Source organism: Plectropomus leopardus, chromosome 6 (genome assembly GCF_008729295.1).
Source record: "Plectropomus leopardus isolate mb chromosome 6, YSFRI_Pleo_2.0, whole genome shotgun sequence".
Lineage (NCBI taxonomy): Eukaryota > Metazoa > Chordata > Actinopteri > Perciformes > Serranidae > Plectropomus > Plectropomus leopardus.
Window position 1 is genome coordinate 10,776,627 of NC_056468.1, and position 22,330 is coordinate 10,798,956.

Sequence of the window (22,330 nt, forward strand, 5' to 3'; positions counted from 1 at the left end):
ACTGTGTCTGACTGCTCAGAAAACATAAGGAAATTTCTGCAGAGGGTAGGGTCATGCATTTATTTATGGGACGAGAGCACAGGAAATAAATCCATGCTGTGCTTATTTGGGGCTTTTGTTTCACACTGAAGCATTTCAAAACAAAACAGAAAGCTCCCAATTCTTCACAAGGGAGGGTGTAAGTGCAGGGAGGACTCAGTCTGTCCCATCCAGTAAAGTAGTCAGTAACACCACTGTTTCCTAATGAATGGGGAAAAAAATCTATTAAGCAATTTGTTAAATTTAAATAAAGGGGAACTATGTCCATTTTCAAAATTCCTACATGTTATTTCAGTAATCTCAGACAGTCCAAAAATATCAGTAAACACCAGCAACTCTACCAAATTCACAAACTGGAGTGCTAAAACTCAAACTTGTTTCGTCATAGGGTATAAAATGTGGAGTTGCTACAGAACATGAACAGTGAAAGATTTTATAGATGACACTGAGAGCAGCTGGGACAATGTTCTGAGTATATGGATATATTCTCTGGACCGACAACACTATAATAAAATAAAGCTAATTTGAGTAAATAAAAGAAAACAAACATGCTTGTCCACAAAATCAGTCTCCCATTTACTGTCTATGACGCAGCTCCAGACATTATACTTAATGACATCACAAGTTTGAGACTGGTCTCTGGCTGCAGAGAGAGCAGCTCATATTCACAAATATCAGCTGAACTTTTGTAAACCCTGGAAATAACATATTGGAATTATTAATTTAGGTGGTATTTCCCTTTAGATGGTCCCCAGATTACAGTGTAAATATTTTGTAAATACAGTGTATCAATAAAATATTATATGTGTACTTTCTGTCAAGGAATATGGGGCAATGCATCTGTGTTCACGAAGGAGATGATGACAAAGATGCTTGTTTCTATAACCGGATGCGTTTTGATTGTCAGATGGATCCCCAAGCTATGTCACTGTTCCCTAGTATTTATCAACGTTTTAAAATCATACACATAATTAATTTAAAACAATAGCTATTAAGGAACACTTTTCTTCCGGGCTTAGCCTAATCGTTTGCTCCCTTGAAAGAATGATAACAATGCACACTGCAATTAATCAATAAGTACTTCCAGAGATAAAGCAGTATGAACATTTCTTATCATGCTCGTTGTGGCCAAAATCATCACAGTTATCAGTATTATCATGGCATTGTTAAAATGTCCAAAAAATACTGATGCACACACTAAAATAATATTAACCACAGATAAAATTAGCAGCACTTTGTTCCATAAAGATTAAAATAATAAAATAGCCACTGCCCTTTGTAAACAGATGCAAATCATATCAAATGTGCACTGACATTAAAGACGGCCTGTCTTTGCTTGCTTGAGTGTCTGTGTCACTGTAGATGAGGACAAGGGATCAGTACCATCACTGGGTTTGCCTGCTGCACACCCACTCAGTAAAAAAGAATATCAAAACAAACCCACGTTGCATGCTGAGTCTGCATCTGGGAGACGGTGGTTAAATTTAGTTGATGCTGGACAGTACCTACCGTGAGTTTTTCAAAGTATGGTAGTCAATCACAGCTTTAATGACCATTTAAATTCGAAACGGTAACACTGACTGTGGGGAGTTTTACCACGGTTTATCATGAAACTGGTTAAAGTCTCATCCTTTTAAGCACCTAATTTTCAAAGAAAAATCTTTATAATGTAAGTTCCAAACACTTTGGGAAGGATTTTATCATTTTGAAATATCCTATACAATAAAGTTTTCACCCTGTTATCTTTTAAGCTATTGTATGTCTTTTTCACTTCATGTCTTTATAGATATTAAGTACGTTATTTACTGATACACTGTATCATGTAACTACGTGAGTACATTTACTTAGGCACAGTTCTTAGGTGTAAATTTGAGGTATTTGTATTTTACTTGAGTGTGTTCTTTTCATGCCACTTCATAATTCTTCTTTCACTACATTCCCAAGAGAAATATTGCACTTTTTAGTTCACTACATATATCTGATAGCTTTAGTTACCAATTACTTCACAATTAATATTCGTGAATAAAAGGAATCAGAAACCTTATAGAATATGTTTCGTTAAAAATCAACCTACCCAACAGTTAATACAAGTACAGCTGAAACAATTAATCAATACATAAATTAGTCAAAAGAGAGATAAGTGGTTGTTTTATATAATCAACACATGTTTTACATTAGGTACAAAAACAGTAAGCAACAGGATACACAGGAAGGATTCCAGGAACTCCAAAAATGTGGAAAACAAGGTAAACGCATTTTTTTGTAGTGGCTAAATCATTAAAGAGCCAACATTTTTCGCCTACTGCTGATCTTTGTCATGGCTTTGAAAGTAAATTAGCTAAGTGACAGAAAATAAACTATTTTATTGCTATTTTGATAAACATATAAGTCATTCTCTAATTTATTTTGAGTAATTCTTTTTCTTTCTTTTTCAAAAATAATTTTGGATTGCATTTGAATTTAGTACATGTTGCTTATTAAACTAAAAAAAGTAAAGGATTTTTATTGTTACAGTGTGGTACTGGTACATTTATCTGAGTAAAGGCTCTGAACACTTCCTCCACCGCAGGCTGTCAGTAATCTTGTATAAACCAAAAGATAGCAACAGAACAAAAGCTGACTTATTAAAGGTATGACCCATGGTGGAACTGCTCACTTTTGTGTACAAATATGCAATTAAACAAAGAATGGACAATAAATATTTACCTAAATATATTGACCTAGCAAATAGCTCTTTTACTTGTTATATTAAATACTTTAAAAAGCAGTTTTACTGTAGGTAACCACACACACACAAAAGAAAACCTCTGGTAATGCAACACTCCAAACGCTGGTAACCAGGATCTAATCCTCGGGAGGATTAACCTCTAAGAGCAGGATATTCACCCATAAACCTTTATAAATCTGAAACACATGAACTCTCTGGGACACATGCAAACCTCAATCTGTCTCTCCAGCTCGTTCTCATCGTCTCCACTGCACATCGACTACACGCTGGCGGCCACAAACAATTTGTAACGGACAGCATCCATCATGGCGTGATTTGAGTCCGTCTGAGTTACAATGCAACTGCTCCCCATGTCACTGACAAACCAGTTAGGTCACCGTGTGAAGCCGATATGATGTATGAATAAACTCTGACAATGGTTACCTTTGCAACTTCACGTTCACTTGGTGTAGATGTATAAAGTACAGATCAGACCATCCCCATTGAGTGTTATTACTGTCTGATTGGTGAACTGGGGAAAGGTGCAATGAGGCACACTGGGACATTATTTCCCCATATTGTTTCCTTGGCAATGGAACAGAGCAGCAGGCAGGAACATTCAGATGTAATCTGGGCTGACTGCTGTAATCAGCTGGCTGTCCTGGGGAGACACAGAATATGCCACATCTCTGCTCTGCTGCTGATAGAGGAAACCAAGCCACATCTATTCTATTAGGTACAATCTGAATGTTCCTTTCTCATCAACCTTACAATATGGCACCTAATAAGAGTCCTAGTGTTCACTCCGTCTTGATAAAAAGAAGAAAAAAAAAAAAAAGCTGTGACATGTCTTGGCTGTCACGCACGGGCATCGATCGCACGCCATTCCTATCATTAAGTGATGACTGAGGAAATAGAGCAGAGTAGACAGTTTTGTATTGGTAAATACTGCCAATGAGGCTCCGGTGAGAGTTTTTACGGTAAATGGGGGCCAGTGGGAACGGAGCTGATTCATTATTAAGGGTGTTAGCATTAAGACTGTCAAGTTAACATTCCTGTTTGCCCCTAATGTAATTGGGGCATTTCATTTCAGCCTTGATTTATGCAGCATGATACAGCATTAAAGATATTTGGCGTGTGGCTCATTCTCCGGGCTGTTGCACCTTTCAAAAAAAACCCTGAAAAATCAAGAGCAAGTAACTTCAAACGAAATATGAATTCACAGAATTAGCACTGACCTATTCATGAACTGATTGTGAAAAAAAATATGTGTCAATTTCTCCCAACTTGTCATTCTTACTGTAGCTTTTTCATTGCTGCAGAGCATCGCTCACAGTGTTGGCACAATTGTCTCAGAGATCTTAAGGTATAAAAGAATGATACATCCACAAGTTAATATGGTTAACACATTTCAGGGGCCTTTGGGGACTAGAAAAGCTATCCAGGGTCCTTTGTTTCATTGCAGTTTTGCAGTAAATGTCAGAAACTATAAATAATTATGTTCTTAAAGGTTCTCTAGACTTTGAAATTGAGATAAATTGTGAGGTCGCTGCCAAATCTCACCCGTTATTACATAGCTGCGTGATTTCTTTCCCTCTGGGATCCGAACCGTTCACATTGATGAGATTTACAAGCTTGCTTTAGAGGAAAAGTCATGTATCTTTATGGCGAAATTAATGTACGTTGAATTTAATCATATTAATCCGAACTCTATGCAGATTTGATTTAATGTAAAACAGACAGCGATGAGGCAGTTTGAAGTTTGGGAAATTAAAAAAGATATTTAAAAAGGCCCATATATGTCCTCCCCATCTCGCCCCTCCTGCTCCTTGCTTGGACAGGCTCTCCAGTGGAGTGGCTGTAATGAGTGGACGGCCTGCTGTCCCTCTGCTGGGTATGGTGTGAGGGATTAATGAAGTCGTGCCTCACAAGGGAGATCCATCTGCACCCAGACAGTTTTAATGAACTACCAAGGCCCAGACATGGCACTTTTACTGAGGCCTCCACTTATGGCTTATGACATGCTGAGGAAGCAGGACTGCTTTTGTTTTGAATGATCTCGCTTTTAATGGTGACAAAGTGAACTTTTCAATCTACCAGAGTGCACTTCAGCCAGTGTTGTGTGTAGTACACATAGCAATTTTGTCCCTTTCTATAGGGACTCATTTTGATTTCTTTGATGTACTGTAGCTCCGTCACGTAAAATTTCAACCTGCCAAAGAAAGGGCATCCTTTTCCCGTCATAATATGATGGAAGGTTCGAAAATAATCTGCATATATATGTGGCTGTAAATGCACACTTACGCACTGAGACCATGATCCATTGTCATGCAGGCTTACAAAAAGTCAGGTAAAAGAAAGCCCATCATTATTTTACAGCAAATCCATTATTGATGAAGTATTTAAAGCCTGTCTCTCCTTGGTTACTGTTGCACGGCAAGAAGTTTGCAATAATAAAAGTGGCATGTTTACTTCTTGAAATTCACAACCATTTTTTAAGACAAAAGAAACAGAAGAAAGCTAAAGCAGGCTCCTCATTTCTCGCCAGAAACCACAAAAAGCTGACAACTGTCACCTGCATATTTCATGCTTATACTGACGGAAATCAGAGTTGGTTGAAAACTCACTCCCTAGCTGACTTTTGTAATGTTTGCAGTTGATTCATTTTAAAATAAGAAGCCTATAAAAGGTTTTACATGCGCACTTGATGGTTACATACATGATGTCATGCTATAAGACTGAGGAAAAAAGTCATCAGTAATGATTATTAGAAGAAGTAGAAATAAAGGAGCAGCATTGTTTGTGTGGACCTTTTTCACAGCACACTTTTTGGTTCATCATATTAGGTTAAGTCACCAATAACAATACCAGTGACTCCATCTCTTTCCAGAGCTGTGACAGTAAAGACACATGCATATTATCAGCAAACTAAATAAGATTGACAAGTAGATACCAAAATCTTCAGGTGCAAAATATTGTCCTTATTGGAGCTCACTATACACATTTTCAGGCCTGTGCTGCCTAGTTACAGGTGCTATAAGCTATGATTGGACAATGGCAGTTCACGGGCGGTCAGTCAATTAATTTCAAATGAGAACATCCACTTCATTAATGCATATGTTTAAAAGCCGTCAATAATCCATCCATTAATTACTTTGTCTTAAAAGTAATAATGCACCACATTATCCCCCAGTAAATCTGATGATGAGGGGTAATTTCAGCAATTTCCAGCTCTTACAGGGGGTCTGGTGTTTTTCCCAAAGAGCTTTTGTTATTCAGTCTGATTTGGCAAAAAAAAAAAAAGAAAAAGAAAAAAGAACTACAGCTTTAAAGTGCTGTGTTTGTGTGACCCAGCATGCAACTGGAGCAGATCTGGCTTTTCATTAAAACATCTCATGACAAAAATCCCGGACAGTTATTAACTCATTATCGCACGCTCAATAGATTTCTTTCACTAAATTGAAAAGAACCAACATCAGCTTGTTTGGTGGCGCTTCCTTCAGGGTGAATTCAGCTCTGTTACTTTCAGTCAAAAGCCCGACCTGTCTTTACACTGTAGCAGCCCTTGATGAAAAACTGTCACCTCAGTATTGCTTTTATTAGGCTGGATGCCGACAGTCAGGGAAAGTGTGCAGGTTTGCATTACCATAGGAAGATTCAGATGTCTGCAGGGCTGAGAAACACATTCAAAATATGCCATAACACTGAAAGTAATGTTTTTTTTTTGATGAATAAAATCCATGTCATTTGACAGATACTGACAGAAATGTATACTATGTTTAGCTGTAAAGCAGATGATGTGTCAATCCAAAGCTTGCGTGTCAGCAAGAAAAAATGGCAATGCTTATTTACTCATAACATTTCTTTTTAAAATGGGTATTCACAGCCAGTTGGGTGTGGTTGGAGCATCAGCTGTGGATGAGAAGAAAGGAGCGGCTCAGCTGGCCTGGGAGAGCAGCTTCAAGTGACTGAGTGAACCTGCACATGGAGTACACCTGACCCATCAGTATCCCCATGCTGTCGGGCTCGCAGTGAGGCTGGGCTCCCATCATGGCGCACACACACACACACACACACACACACACACACACACACACACACACACAGGCTTCAATTAGTCCCATGCACATTATTCAATGACACTTAGTCCACAATCCAAGGTCCTGTGGCAGTGCCAGCCATCCATTTGTCGCACGGCTGACAGTCTGAGCTGCGATCCCATTGTCAGTCCTAGTGTGTGTATGAGTGTGTGTCAAGATGGAAATCCAACCTCACTGCAATCATGAGAGCAGCTACTGTCATATAGTTTGTTAACAGCTGCTAACCCTGGGCAGCTGAGCCACTCCTACTCCTCCATACACACAGTTTTAAATGTGCAAACCATCAGGGGTGATCCCATATTTAAGAGGGGTCTTAGGCAAAAAAGCCCCCACCCCATTCCCACCACATACAAATATTTGCCTGGTTTGCCTCTCCATACGGTGCGCCCCTGCAAACCATGCTGCTGAAGTTTTCATTTTAAAAACCACATATAGTTAGTTGAAGATTGAATACATGGAATATGTTTTGGGCGTTTGGAAATGGTGCAGCAAAACAAATAAAAGTAGCGTACAATCGATAATTCATCTTTTCAAAAATGCTCCCCTGTAGTTTAATTATTCCGTCTGCTTTCCATGAAAGCAATGTGTTTCCTTGGCTGCAACCCAACAGTTAAAGTGTCTGGCTGGGTATGCCTGGACGTGTAATGCAGGGAAGAAAATAAATAAATAAATGAACACTGGGAAATTATGGGAGAAATGATTTGATACCAATGCTTAACTCTGCAGGAATTATAGAGTAAACCATACTTTTCTGAAGTGTGACTAGAAAGTTTTCGAGCCCATTTTCAACAGGACTGGAAGTGAATGCCTTTAAGCTAAAATGCTCAAGGTCATGTCCATACCATATCATATTTTCTCAGTGTTTACACATTTATTATTTATGCTTTATTCATTTAGGATATTTTTATATTTTTCCCCCTCCAATACTAATGTTTAAATAATATATTTAATATATATAAATAATATATATTAAATATATTTATATTTTAGGAATTAAAAGTTCATTGCTCTTTGAAAGGATTAACATGCTATAATATTATCATTGTGTCAGTGGCATAAAACGAAAATAATTTCATTTATCACAACTATTTCTGGGACAGCATATTATCCAGGCTTAACTGTACCCTACAAGGTTTGTGCACAGCTTTTTAAGGATAAGGACTGGTAATCAAGAGTCAAAAACATCAAATAATTTGAGGTGGTCATTCGTCAAACAAAATACTTTTATGGAGAGGGGCTCTTGAGAATAGAAGCAATGTGGATAAATAGATAATTATTTTCATCTTGTTGTTAAAAAAAAAACAAGCCAAAATTAAGACGCAAACAGGATCCACATTTGTTTGACCTACTGCATTCACACAGCTCATCATCCTCCTATCCTCGAGGAAAGAGCAGAAAAGAAGAAAGCGGGCTGAATGACAGCCCAACAGATGAGATAGCTATGTCTAATCCCCTTCTAAAAGAGCTTCATTGAAATGACTGGGAGCGGGGAGGACAAGACGAAAGAAAAATTGGAGCATTGTGTATTGTATAGCCATCACGGGGCGTCTTTGGTCTGCTCTGTGAAGTGACTTTGACAGCTTTGGGGATTAAGGAGCAGTCCATCGTACATGGCCCAAACAGCAGGGATTAGACTAAATATGCTCACTCTTGTCTCTGGCTGCTTCACTTAGTAAATCAATAAAACATGATTTCTCTACAGTAACGGAGCACATGTGTGTCTGTGTGGGAGAGAAGGAGAGGTCGTGAGACAGAGCACAGAGAAAAAATACCTGTATAAAGGAGGAGAACGGCTCCGGAGGCGAAGAGGAGCCAGCTGCCAAGTGTTGCTGCTCGCCACTGCAGTTTGCTGAAATTCCCCTTTTTATGTTGTTCAAGATGCTGCAGCTCTGCTTACAGCCATGCACAGGCATAATATATTACCTCCTCGGGAGAGTTATTGTTAAAGCCAAGAATTCGACTTGGACAAACTCGGCCAGCCCCCTCGCATATTCAAGCCGGCAAGTAGTGTTTTGGGATTTTAAAAGGAAATTTTATTCCACAAAAAAACACCCTTAAACACGTTCATGCTTGCTGTTTTTCCTATTTACATTTCCAGAGAAACTGCTGACACCATCTGCCAAAGAGGATGGCTTTCAGCATTCAGACTTCTTGTTAAACTTATATAAAAGTAGTATGGAAAATCATATGTGCTGTACAGCAACAACAAATCTGCTAACAGAAATCATTTCCTTACAGATGCTGCTCCCAGCTTGCTTGGAGTCTTAGTCATGATATCATGTCAATTAAGTCAATCAAAAGTGGGTAGAGATTCAAGGAAAATTTAATTTTTTTTAACCATTGCACTGTGCACACGACTTAGATGTTTCCTGCTCTAAGTGTATGGCGCAAGAAAAGACATTTTGCAAATTGTGTATCACTTCCTGTGTCTACTATGTGGTGTTACAGAACACACACTAATTATACAACATATTGTTGTATATAATGAGTACACCAAAGTATGTAAATTTCATGTAAAATCTCTGTCACTTAAGGCTGACTTCCTGCTGTCAGTAGGTGGCGCTATCACTCCGAGTTAACATGAGCAAGTAGATCTCATTAGGCCTGGACTCTTATCCAGCAAGTGAAATCTAGGGCAGACTGAAGATGTCAAGACAAGTTACAGCAGCTTCCTTTGTCATGTCGACACCGGAAAGTCACAATCTTCTCAATAAAGGATCATTAAGGTCTTAAAGCTATGTTATTTCCTGTTGCCAGTAGGTGGTGCAATGTATCCAGTCTGGGACTCTTTAAAAGCAGATGAAGTCTGTGGAGGATTTGACTCGATTTACAGCGGAGTTACAAACTGCTTCCTGTTTTGTGGCGAAACATGGAATTTGATGCTTCGCCAAGGCCAAACTGTTTGATGACAATGCAAGCTTTCAACAACTTTTTATCTTGAAGATCTTTAGATGGCACAGATAAAATTTGAAGTTGATCGGATTAAATCTCTAGGAGTTTGTTATAGTATGACTCTTGTTAATGTCAAAAAATACACAGAAATTACACAGTTAAAGCAAAGTGGACTTTTCAATGGGTTTTACCTCCAAGAGACTTTTTCTGGTCATGGGATGTCACATGTGCCTCCAAATTTTCACACAACTCGGTGAAACATATCACATGGTCTACTTTGTTGAATTCTTTAAGGGGGGCACTGCTGAGCCATTTTGGCACACGTGGGCACAAGATATATATACAATCAACATTTTTACCACTTTTAATACGTGTGCAAAGTTCTGTGAGTTTTTGAGCAGCTTTAGCCTCTAAAAAATACTATTCCTTTGTGCAAAATATAATCATTTCTTCAGTTTCAAAAGGGTCCTCACACTGTCTGTGCTATTATCAACATGATATTTTTCATCCCTGTATATTTTCAGGCAGGCAAAAACTTTCTGTTTATAAGACTGAGCTGTCAAAACTTATTATACAAGTGAATGGAGGGTCTGAAAAGAAGTTTCACTGCGGAGGCGACTTTGAGCTCCTGGGGCAGCTCGTATTTGAAACGGACTGCTAATAAATTCAGATAAAGTTGTACTGTGTACATGAAGTGAAAATATTATTAAGCCCACGTAAAAAAACAAAAACACACAAACAATAAAAAAAAAATGCCATTGAGATCTAAGTGTAAGCATCAACAATCAGGACGACACAACTGCGTTGCCGGTCTCAATGTAGCTTGGCAGTATCACACCACAAATTACTGTATGAGGCATCTATTAAAGAAAGTCTTTATAAGCTGCTTCTGATTTTATAGCCATTCAAAGGCAGACCCATATATCTCTGTTTAACGTGCTGTGTGCAATGCAGTTACACTATAATCATTCCTGGTAGTGATCCACTAATAGCAGCATGTCTAAACAAATCACTGGACCAACAGATTCAAATTACACATGTTTCATAGACTGCTCTACACTTAAATAACCCCTACACAAGTCTGATTATAAAGTTTGCCATGTCAAGTGTCCTGTTTTCTTAAGGGAGTGGTTTAGAATTTGCTAAGTGGAACGAAAGCTAAAGAGCAAAAATAAGTGGAGCTTTACCCAACCCCAAATCTGCTCTAATCCATAAAATTACACCTGTCACTAGAAAGTTAGATCTATTAAAACTACTTCCTGATCCGAGAAGGAAAAACCATTAAAACACACAAAGGCCTTCAATCAGCACTTAATTAACACAGCAACCTTTTTCCCACTGCTGGCAATCACTTCACACATTAGATTATGGACGTGAATACAGATAGGAAATGACCAAAACAACTTTGAGGATATGGCAGCGGAGAAAATAAGTATGCAAATAAAAAAAATGGAGAGCATGGAGAGCGAGAGCGAGAGAGAGAGAGAGAGAGAAGGGATGTCGCAATGGTCTGTTAACTTCTGCCTCTCCACAGGAGTCTCAACAGACATATCCAATGGCCTTTATGTCAAGTGTGTCATTTCAGCAGAGGGAATATCCCCTAGATAACCACTCACACTTTCACACGTTCAGTGCCTGTGTATCTTTTGCAAAATGTGAACAAGCCGCAAAAGTATTTTCAAAATTGTGGTGATGTTAAGGACAGTAAAAAAGTTTAGGAGACTGAACCACCGCAGACTAAGCGATGGTGAATACTCAACGGCTGAGTATCACAGAAGTGAGAGAATGAGAATCCGTAGCAGCTGAAAAATACAAGCAAAAAAAAGTAAAAAGTATATTTCAGAAAAAAGGACAGCAAGTGAAGCACTGCTACCGTTTCAACTAAATGTGAAAATACTAAATGAACTAAAAATAGCAAAGCACAGATGAACACGAGTCTTCATTTGAAATATTGCAGATACACAAATTAAAGCTGTGGTAAGTTGTTTTTATACTAACAATGGAAAAAATGACTGTAATGTAATGTGAAAAGGGTCATTAGCATTGATGATCCAACAGAGAACTGTCACCCAGTTCTGCAGCTCCCTTAAATTTAGCATCTCTCAGCTCACAGTTTTGGTTTTATGGTTCCTGTATTTGACAACAAAAAAAAAAAAAGCTTTGTAAACACACCGGATCATAACATATCCAGCCCGCTGTCATTCCAATGTCGTCAACAGCTGCTTTTGGTCTAATGTCCAAATGCCAAAAGCCACTTTTATTGTCAGCAAGACTGCAATAGCTGAGAATGCGGCAAGATAGAACCGGTTGCAATGTTATTATACACCGGCAGACGGTCAGATTCGGAAATGTTGCCGGTAACAACGTAATATAGGGAACACAAGGGTCCCCATAAAACGGGGGTCAGGAGTGGTGAATGGATCTAACAAGTCTGGTGTTTGCTTTCCATCTGAATGTTATATTTTTTCTACACACTACCTTGTGCCCTTTAGCCTAAACTTAACCACCCGTGCCAGCATGTGCATTTGTTGATGTCTTGGCATTGGTTGCCATGTATTTGTGTTGCCCAGACATAACAACGTGCAGTGTCATCATACCATGTGCAACTGTTGACACCAGCAGCATCCCTGATCATCAACAGCAGATGCAAAAGGATACCTAGATCACAATGTGTAGACCCAGAAGTCCACTGTAAAGTGGCAATATGTGACGACTTGGGATGAGAACATGTTGAACATATCAGGTATTGTTAACGGGTCCAAACGTTTCTATGGATGTCAGTTTTTGAGCCACTAAGAAGACCAAAATGTGGCCTGCAAATGACTGTATGGCTTCTTATTTTTAGCCATGACAATTTCCAGCAATCTCTTTTACTCTTTGCTTCTGCTATGTGATTTTTTTTTTTTTGATCACCTGCGTCAGTCAATCCCCAGTATAAAACCGTTAATAAAATACGGTTTTCAACAACTGTAAATCACTGCAACCATGGAGGGTCCTTGAGCATACATTTAAATGTGCAAACAAAAGCCTGGGCTGATCAGTCCAGCAGTTTGTGAGATCAGCTTCAGACAGACAGATACACACACTCACACATACGACCAAATGTATGATCCCTGCAGGTGCAGTACTAAATGGGCAACTGTTTAGCAGCATGTTTGTATCAACTTTATAAGGTAGTAATATGTAAATGTTGTGTTTAAAAGTTGTTGCATGTCCCAAAGTTACCCAAAAATTCAACTTATGTATGTTCTTCTTATCACTTTACTGAGGAAAGATAACAAAAGGGTCATGTTCCCAAAAAAAAATGGTGTCATCATTTACAGTGAAGTGATTTATCTGCTGACCTTTGCTGATCATAGCCGGACTCCTTCCTGCGACAGTGGAGAGTCACCACTCGATGGCCTTCACTCCTCACATCCTGGCTAACTATCCACTGAGTGGGATTGCTGGGACGAGCACCAAGAAACGTCACTCCTTCTTTCAACTTCACTCTGTGGAGAAAGAAAAGGCATGTTTATGAATATATAAGGCTGAAAGATTTTTTTTCCGTTTCCAAGAAGATCCTCATTTCAGTGAGTCATTGGATGTATCGAGCTGATCCATGCACAGCAGCTGCGTCCACACAGACAATGATTTTTTTTTTTTGTCATTCTGACTAGAAATACATTATCCAGATGGTTCACTGCACTATTTCTTCTTCAAAGGATGTCCCAGCTGTTATCGTGGTTTTGATCACACTGTTTTTGTTCCCCCAGAGGATGATTGTTTTAAACATGTGTGTTATCTCATGTGTTCCCTGGTCAATCATGAAATCAAACCACAGCAAACACCTGCTATTTTAATGCTACTTTGTATTTTCTAAAGAGTCTTATGAGTGCTGTTGTACATCTTTGCTAAAATGTAATTCGTTTTGATTGCAAAGAGAGCTTTACAACATTAACTAATCAAAAGCAACTCGCTGACACTTTGGGATCTGCCATCCACAGTGAATGTGCTGTTTCCCATAAAATGAGGGCACTGTATAAGTGGGATGTGACCATCCCATTATGCCACTCCTCTCCTCCTTTACCTCCCTCAGTAATAGATTCACTCTCTGAAAAGGACATTATGAAAAGGTTTCTTTGACTGCAGCAAAATTACAGCGTCAATGTCCTTGGCTCAGTGGACTACAAAGGGGGAAAATGCCTATGAGAGAAAAAAAAAAACGGAAATGAAAATCTCTCTTAGAGGTAATTCATATTGTAAAGTATAGACACTGTAGCCACAGAGTGATCCAAGGGTGAAAGTGTTGACATAAAATAGATTTAAACTAATGTTCCATAACATGTGATTTTGTCTGAGGTTGACAGCAAAGTTCCAACATTGAAGAGAAGACTAAATTATAAAAGAAGGCCCAATCACTTTCCCCAGCCGATCCATACCAGGTTGGCAGATGAGACCAAAGATAGGACTTTGCTTTCATCTTGAATTTGTTGCTCCACTTTAACATGCACTATGTGATTGCCTGTCTGTATGCCAATGAATGTATCTGCCTTCTCCAGTCATGCTTCTTTCTTTGATGTAATGTCATGTTGTGAAGAAGGTTATATGCCAAGTGAAAATGGGTAATGTGACAGATGGTGTGCTTCCTTTCTCTATAGGAATGAAGATAAACACTACACCAAGGGGTCAGTGTGAATGTGACTGTGTGTAAGTGTGCATACCCCATATGTATATTTATGTGTGTAACCATCTATTTGTGTTGCAGTCTCGCCAATATGATTTGAAGCTTTTTGCCAGCTGCTTCCCTCTCTGTTATGTGTCTATGAATGAAAGCAAACAAGTTTTAGGTTTGGCCACATGATAAGTCTGATTGTGTCCTCTGAGATCAGAGGACACAATCAAAAATTTCTGGTTATCCACATTCTTGACAATGACCAGGTTAGATTTGGTGGTCAAAGGGCAAGGTCACTGTTACCTGTGTCCGTCTCATTCTCGTGAACGCAATATTTCCAGAAGCCCTTCTGCGAATTTCCTCAAATTTGTCACAAACATCCACTTGAACGCAAGAATGAAGTCATTAAAATTTGGTGGGTCAATTTTCACCATGACCTCACAAAACATGCCTTCGGCCACAACTCAAGAATCCATACTTTGATCATGACAAAAATGTCATCCAAATGTCCAATAGGATAAAATGATGAAGTGATGACATTTTATAATCAGAGGGTCAAAGGTTAACTTCACTCTGACATCACAATGCTCTGCCTAAACAGTTGTCTCGCCATTATTCAACGTCATAACTCTGGAAAAGAAGGGCAACATTTTTATTTAAAGAATTATAAAATGTCGTAGCTACATATGAGTGTGGACAGACACAGTCGCAAAAAGTAACTGCAACTTGTTTGTGGAGGTATAATTAATTATAATTCTGGTTGTCTTTTGATATGAGATCCGTGTCAGCGTAGGCAATCATAAACTCCTAAATTATTGCCTTGATTTGTCTGAGAAACATCATTACATGTTGGCTACCAATCAACCACTTTGCCTTCTTTTTACAGCTTCTGTGACGTGAGGTGAACTGTAAGGTTAACATTCTACCTAACAGCATCAACAAACATTGGGTTCATGAATGAAAGAAAACCTTGAATCATTCATCATGTTTCAGCAGTAAAGTTGGTTCCTTCACAGTCAGCTGAAAGAGAATGTGTGGGTGAGCGGCAAACGTATGTGTACAGGGTGTGATGTTGCACCCACAGGTGAAATTAATTTAGTTTAACGCTCCTCACTTGAGGATGATAGTTAAAAGGTTACAGGTTTACTTAAATTAAAGCATTTCATGTTTTTATTTACGCATTGAGGATACCGAGGAGCGCTCTGTGCTCATATGGGTAAACATAGTGGAACACAACGTGAGGTTGTCTGAGCAGGAGAGAGCTAAAGAAATCTGACGTGTTTGTGTTATTGTCATGAGGTCATGAGGCATCCCAAATTCTGCATCAGTTGTCTTCCACTATGAACCATTGACTGTTGAAGGAAGTGGATGTAGCCACCGTTGCATCACCCAATTTGTTTGTTTACTGCCATTTTGAAGCCTGAAATATGACTATGAAGCCTTCATCATCTTTTTCTTTTTTTTTCTTTTTTTTTTGAAGCCAGAGGTGACCATATTAGGATGAGAGGGTGGAGCTCTGGTGGCGAGAGGGGTGGACTGAGAACCCAAGGACATTGCCACGGTAGCAACTTGTCAGTCCCAAGGTAGCTTACCCTGCTTTATTGTCTATTTTACTCTAATTTGGACCATAATTTACAAAATGAACATCATACATTAAACAGGACTTGAACTATAGAGACCGAGACGGTAAGCTAATTAGAAAAATGTTTATGGAGGTAATAAATCAAATCAGGAGGAGGGCCCTTTTCTCATTTACTTTTTCTGACTTCTTTGAGCGATGAGTGGAGTCGCCCTCTGCTGGCCTTTAAAAAAGTGCAAGCTCGTGGCACTGAGGTATTGGCTTCACTTTTTAGATCTGGAGGTTGCCACTTGCTATGACTACATTGTTTGGGGAAAAAAAGGCACCTGTCACACTCATTGGTAATTTTTTTCCCCATGGGAAATTATCAAGAAGATATTGCGCAATCTGAATTTTGCAATAGAACACAGAGCGAGACATAGAAGACTATTAAATGATTAATAGTAAATGATTACTATTATCATTATGAAATGGTAATAGTAATGTCAATAAGCTTTTGGTTTAAGAAGCAGACAACAAAAATAGAAAAGAATGGTAAATGGACCTTCACTTGTGTCACACTTTTCTAGTCATTTTGTGGACCACTCAGAGTCAAGTTTAGCCATTCACACATACATTCATACACTAGTAGCACTAGTGGCACTTTAGGCACTAAGGCTACCATACAAGGTGCCGATTGCTACTGAGTTTTTAATTATTCATGGGGTTCGGTATATTGAAAAAGGTTACTTCAACTTGTTTACTGAAGAAGCTGGAGATCGAACCACAAACCCTCTCAGTAGTGGACGAATCGCTCTACTTCCTGAGCCACAGCCAAAAGAAGACTACAATAATGTTAAAACCATACATGTTAAAGGAAAAAAACATATTGTACTCATAATGTTGAACACTACTCAGCCTGTGTATATCAGTTGTAAAATGTCCTCTGTAGCTCTGGACAAGCTCCATCAAGTCTGAAAAATAACCCTAGTGATGTCATAAGGGTTATCTCACTTCACACTTGGAGACTACAAATTCAAACAAGTGGCCTGAGTCACAAAACGGGCATGGAGGTTAAAAAGTGTGGTCCTTTAACACATAGGGAGAGTCTAATGAAAAGATTCCTGTGGTTTTAATGTGGAAAATGCATGATCCGGTGTTTACTTCTTATATTATTTTTATCGTCTTTTATTGCATTTATTCTTATATTTTCTAAAACATTTTTTTTGTTCAGAACTTTACCTGCCTTTTTCGTGATCTGCTGTTTTATTTACTCTTATTCTTTTTATTTGCTTGATTCTTGTTGCTCTTTTGTATATGCATTTTGTTCTGGCCTTTTTGTTTGACTAATCTAGACCTTTCTCTGTTTGTTGATGTTTATTTCATTTTCTGAGTTCCTGCCTTTGCTTTGTCTGTCAAAGCACTTTGTAAACAACTGTTTTTAAAAGTGCTATATAAATAAAGTTATTACAATTATTATTATTATTGTTATTCCCACCAGCTATTCATTCATTCATTTTCCGTAACCCCTTGTCCTCGCAAGGGTCGCGGGGGGGCTGGAGCCAAACCCAGCTGTCCCACCAGCTATTATAACATTAAATTGAACGTAGTCACTATGACGTCACCAATTGTTTTATGGAAATGAAGCGACCGTACTTGATGATGAAAGGGCAGATAAAAAGTGGCCACGCCCTTGATTATGTATAACTTAAAGCAAGCTGCAACAACATTTAAATTAGTGAATTATATAAAACTGCACCTCAAGATATTATATATTTGAAACCTCAAAGAACCTCTGTGTTCACGGTGTACTTTCCAAGAGGCCTATATTTGTATTCCCTTTCATCCTCCTTTGACTGAAAGCAACAAGCACCTCTTTGTTAAATCACCTCAACTTGTCTACTTTAGCTGGGACAGGTGGAGGAGAAGTGGCTACACCAAAAAGTAAATTACAACACTTCATCTTAACCTACTGAAAATCCTGAAATACACAGAGCATCACAAAATAAAAGCTTACAGTGTCAGTCCAAGAGTGGAATTTTTTTCATTCCCCACTAAATGGAAGATCCACTGTTCAAGAAAGAAAATGCTGAGGAGGATCTTACTGGCAGTGAGCATACAACTGTAACACAAAGAGCTCATGCACAGTCCTCCTCGGGTCCCAACGGGAGCAGCAGGGTCTTGTATCTGGTTTCTTTACACTTCAGTGACCAGGATGTCTATCAGTGCTTTCCAGTGAGGCTTCAGAATGTTTTAAACGCAGTAGAGTCTCAGAGGGGAGCCAGTCATTACTCCACAGACCATATCCGAGCTTACTGAGTGGGTGTTAGAGTATGGTTGAAGTGCCTTTTATTGACTTAATGATCAATTTGGCCTTGTAACCAGCCAGCGTAGGAGCCTCCTGCAGGTTAAACAGCAGTCGTCCAAAACTAGTGACTATTAGATTCACGTTGGAACCTCGGCTAGGGAATATATGCCTTCAAATAGGCCAGCTCCTAAAAATAAAGCAATCTTCATATTTATCAAAACTCATTTGTGGAGTGTAACTGAATATATTTACTTAATTGATTTTCTTATCTACAGGTACTTTACTTTGAGGTACTTTATTTGAATATTTAAATTGTATGCTACTTTGCATTACTACTCTACTTTCTATTTTTACTCTGCTACATTTATATGACAGCTATTACTTTTTCCTTTTGAGATCAAGATTTTACCAGATTTTAAAATATATATTTTTGTAAATGAATCTACCCAAAAGTATAAAGCTGTTAAATTGGCTTTGCCTTAAATACATTAAGATGCTGCTTAGTTTGTGATAAAAAGTGTAACATTCATTTTTGCAAAATTAATATTTTTACTTTTAATACTTTAAGTACATTTGCTTCGACTTATGTAACTTTACTTAAGATTTCAAATACAGTGCTTTCACTTGTAACAGAGTATTCTTTCATTGTGGCATTTAGCTACTTGGAGCTTAATGTTACCTAGTTGTTTACTTAAGTAAAATTACTATTATGACACTGTAAAAACATTGCACTATAAGTAAAAGTCCTCCACTGAAAACTTTATTTAACTAAAAGTATGTATCAGAAAAATGTACTTGGCGGTATTCTGTGGTAAAGTCGTATAAAATGGAAATACTCAAGGTAAAGAACAAGTACCTTGATTTCGTACTTCAGTACAGTACTTAAGTAAATGTACTTACTTAAATTCCTCCACTAATGATAATATGGATAATATGGTTATGCAGGTAAAATGAAAACATAAATGCTAGTACAAAATTTAATGGGCTTCTCTCCAGTAGTCATTGAGATATTTCAATCTGGACCAAAGTGGTGGAACGAATGACAGATCTTTTCACAAATGACATTGCCATCCTATGCCACCTGTATGGAAAAAAAGAAAAGTCTTCTACACTTCACAAAATGTGTGATATTTCAGGTAGCTGTATCTTTATGTTTTCCTTAACTTTGCTGTCTTGTGTAGACGTTTAAGACAACTAAACTATCACTCTTACTCAAATAACTCAAGGGCAAGCCAGACAGCCATTGGATAAAACTCTGCTCAAAGTTTGACAAGCTGACACTCCCCTAAAAAGAATGAGGTGGGAACACTTTATATCAATACACCTGGGCTCTCCTTAGTCTCTGAATAGGTCTCCTGTGAACCTGCAGAGCTACAATCGAGAATGAATGTTCTGAATACCAAGTACTACACAAGTAGAGGGAAAGTAAAGAGACAACGGCCCACAGAGGGAGGAAGGGGAACAGTGTAAAAAGGTAACAGCGTTTAGCTGACAGTTTAAAGTCAGACTAGACGCAACTGCTCAAAACTGTCAGAAATCATAAGAGAACCTGACGAGTATTCATCGGAGCCGTCATAAGCCTGAGCCAAGCTGAGCTGAACAAAGGGAAGTGAATGCAGGTACAGAGGCAATCAGAGAGCACAGAGCGGTCCACTCCGGATTCCTATATGTCATCACGACCCTTTCTTGGATAAAAAGCAAAGAAAATCATGCTGCAAAGACTGTATATTATACCCTTTTATTCTTTCTCCCTCTCAACTCTGTCTCTCTTCTCTCTCTACTGCCCATCTATCCTTACACCTGATTGTATGTTTGGACTCCTCAGGGGATCCCCTAATAAATAGCGATGAGATAAACAGGAGAGCTACTTCTCAGCGAGGCACTGAAAGGGGTAAACATTTTCGGGGAAATCCAATTAAGGTCGAGTTTGGATGACAATAGGAGTTCCCAACTAGTGGTCTGTGTCCCATGACCCTGGCTGCACTCCAGTTACCTTGGTGGCCTGTTTCCATCTGGCTGAGTTGGACTGCTCCTGGCTCACTTGCATTAGGGGGTTTGGCAACTTACTCTGACCATTTCTCTCTACTGACTCCTCTTAGGACCATATGCATCCACAATCAGCAGCTCCCCCAAGGAGGCGATTCCCATTTCATTGTGCCATCCTGCATACATAAACAGTGCACAGAGAATGCAACAGCTCAGTGGGGAACAGGGGAAAAGAGAGAAGCTGCAGTGAGGGGGGAATGGCAGAGAGACAGCGGGAGGACGGTACTTTGTGATGGTTTGTGGTTGACGGCTAATGGAACAGTGTAAAGCACCGCGCTCATCTACGAGTCTGCTGCTTCACAGACCATAACTGCCGCAAGAGCAGACACTGTAACGAACACACACACACACACACATACATGCACAGCGGCAAATGAAAACTAAATCGAGCCAAACGCCTACACTCCAATTCCGAACGACACATCAAAATAGGCTTATTTTGTTTCTGCATTGTTCAATAAGACATGGAAACTTTTGCAAAGTCATAAAGAAAAATCTAAAAAAGAAAGACTTTTAATGTTTTTTAGTGATACTGTGTTTGAGTATGTCTGGGAGCATATGCAGGGTGTCATGTCTCCATGCAGTGTGGTATTATTGATGGTTTTACCCTGCAAACCCTTCCTCTTAGCTATTAGACAGCACTAAGCAAGAGTGTGAAGCTTCTTGTTTATTAATGCTAGGTAGCCATGCAAGCTGCATGGCTCTAGATACAGAAATATCGGTCTGTCCGCTACTTTGGTCCAGACAGCAGTATGTCAATAACTAATGGAAGGATTGCCATAGAATTTAGTTAATATTTCCATTATGCCAAGACAATGGATCCTGGTGTGGATTGGCACAGAAGTTTCTACAGGCACTCATGGTCAGCCAAAGTGTCAAGATGACTTTGGTAATGATGACCCCTTTTCTTTTCCTTGAGTTTGAGGAGACTTCCCTAATAAAGGCAGCCTTATTAGCATGGACAGGGGTACACAGAAGATGTTGAGGCAAGTTTAGGGAAATTAAAGGTTGCAATTATCCACAGGCTTAGGGTTAGGGTTATGTCAAGTCTATCTAACTCTGAGGGTCTGAATATTGGCAAGAAATCAGAGTTAATATGAAAAGGATTGGGGCATTGCACAATGGATGCCGGAGAATGGTATGTGGCATACCAAAAGTTGCAATCATGGAATCATCTTATACCATTCTTTACTTTTTAAGTGTGAGATGGATAGGCGGGTTAGCACAGCCTCAGCAGTGATGTGAACGCGGCATCAAACCATCATTGAGATAAGGGGGTGGTGCCAGAAGGCGAAGCTTTCGATTAAATGGTCCACCTATGTCCCAACTCTTACCTATGGTCATGAGTTTTGGGTGGTGACCAAAAGGATAAGATTGCCAATACAAGAGGCCGAAATGACTTTCCTCTATAGGGTGGCTAACCTCATCCTTAGAGATAGGGTGAGGAGCTCAGACATCCGGAGGGAGCTTTGACTAGAGTTGCTGCTCCTTTGCCTCAGAAGGGGCCAGTTGAGGTGGTTTGGGCATCTGATTAGGATGCCTCATAAGCACCTCCCATTAGAAGTTTTCCAGGCATGTCCACGTGGTAGGAGGCCCCAGGGTAGACCCAGAATATGCTAGAAGGACTAAATATCTAATCTGGACTGGGAACACCTCAGGCTCCCCAAAGGAAGAGCTGCAAAGCGTTGCTCGGGAGAGTGAAATCTGGACTCCTTCGCTCAGCCTGCTATCACGACCTGGACCTGGAATAGTGGATGAAAGTAGATGGATGGATGGACCTTTGTACCCGGTGAGTGTCTTGTCATTGTGAGCATATTAAACATTTAGTTCAAAGCATTGTTGTGTTCTAATACAGGCTTACAGAGCCAATACAGCAGGTGTGCACTCCTCTGCGTAGCCACAAGATTCTGCTTTGGTCTGCATGAGTATTAGTAAGTATTGTCATACGTCCATGTCCGCTAGGGCATAGCAAATATGGCAAGAAGTTTTTGGGGTTTTTTTTGTATAAGAGTTACCTAGTGTAGCT

The 22,330-nt window shown here is 39.2% G+C and overlaps 1 protein-coding gene across 1 annotated transcript in view; it reads right to left on the reverse strand.

Annotated features, from left to right (window-relative positions):
- Nucleotides 1-22,330, reverse strand: part of si:dkeyp-14d3.1 (transmembrane protein 132C) — a 165,851-nt gene that overhangs the window by 66,355 nt on the left and 77,166 nt on the right. The window contains exon 3 of the mRNA XM_042488796.1: nt 13,083-13,229. Coding sequence (XP_042344730.1) covers nt 13,083-13,229 — 147 coding nt within the window. The remainder of the gene's footprint in view (nt 1-13,082; nt 13,230-22,330) is intronic.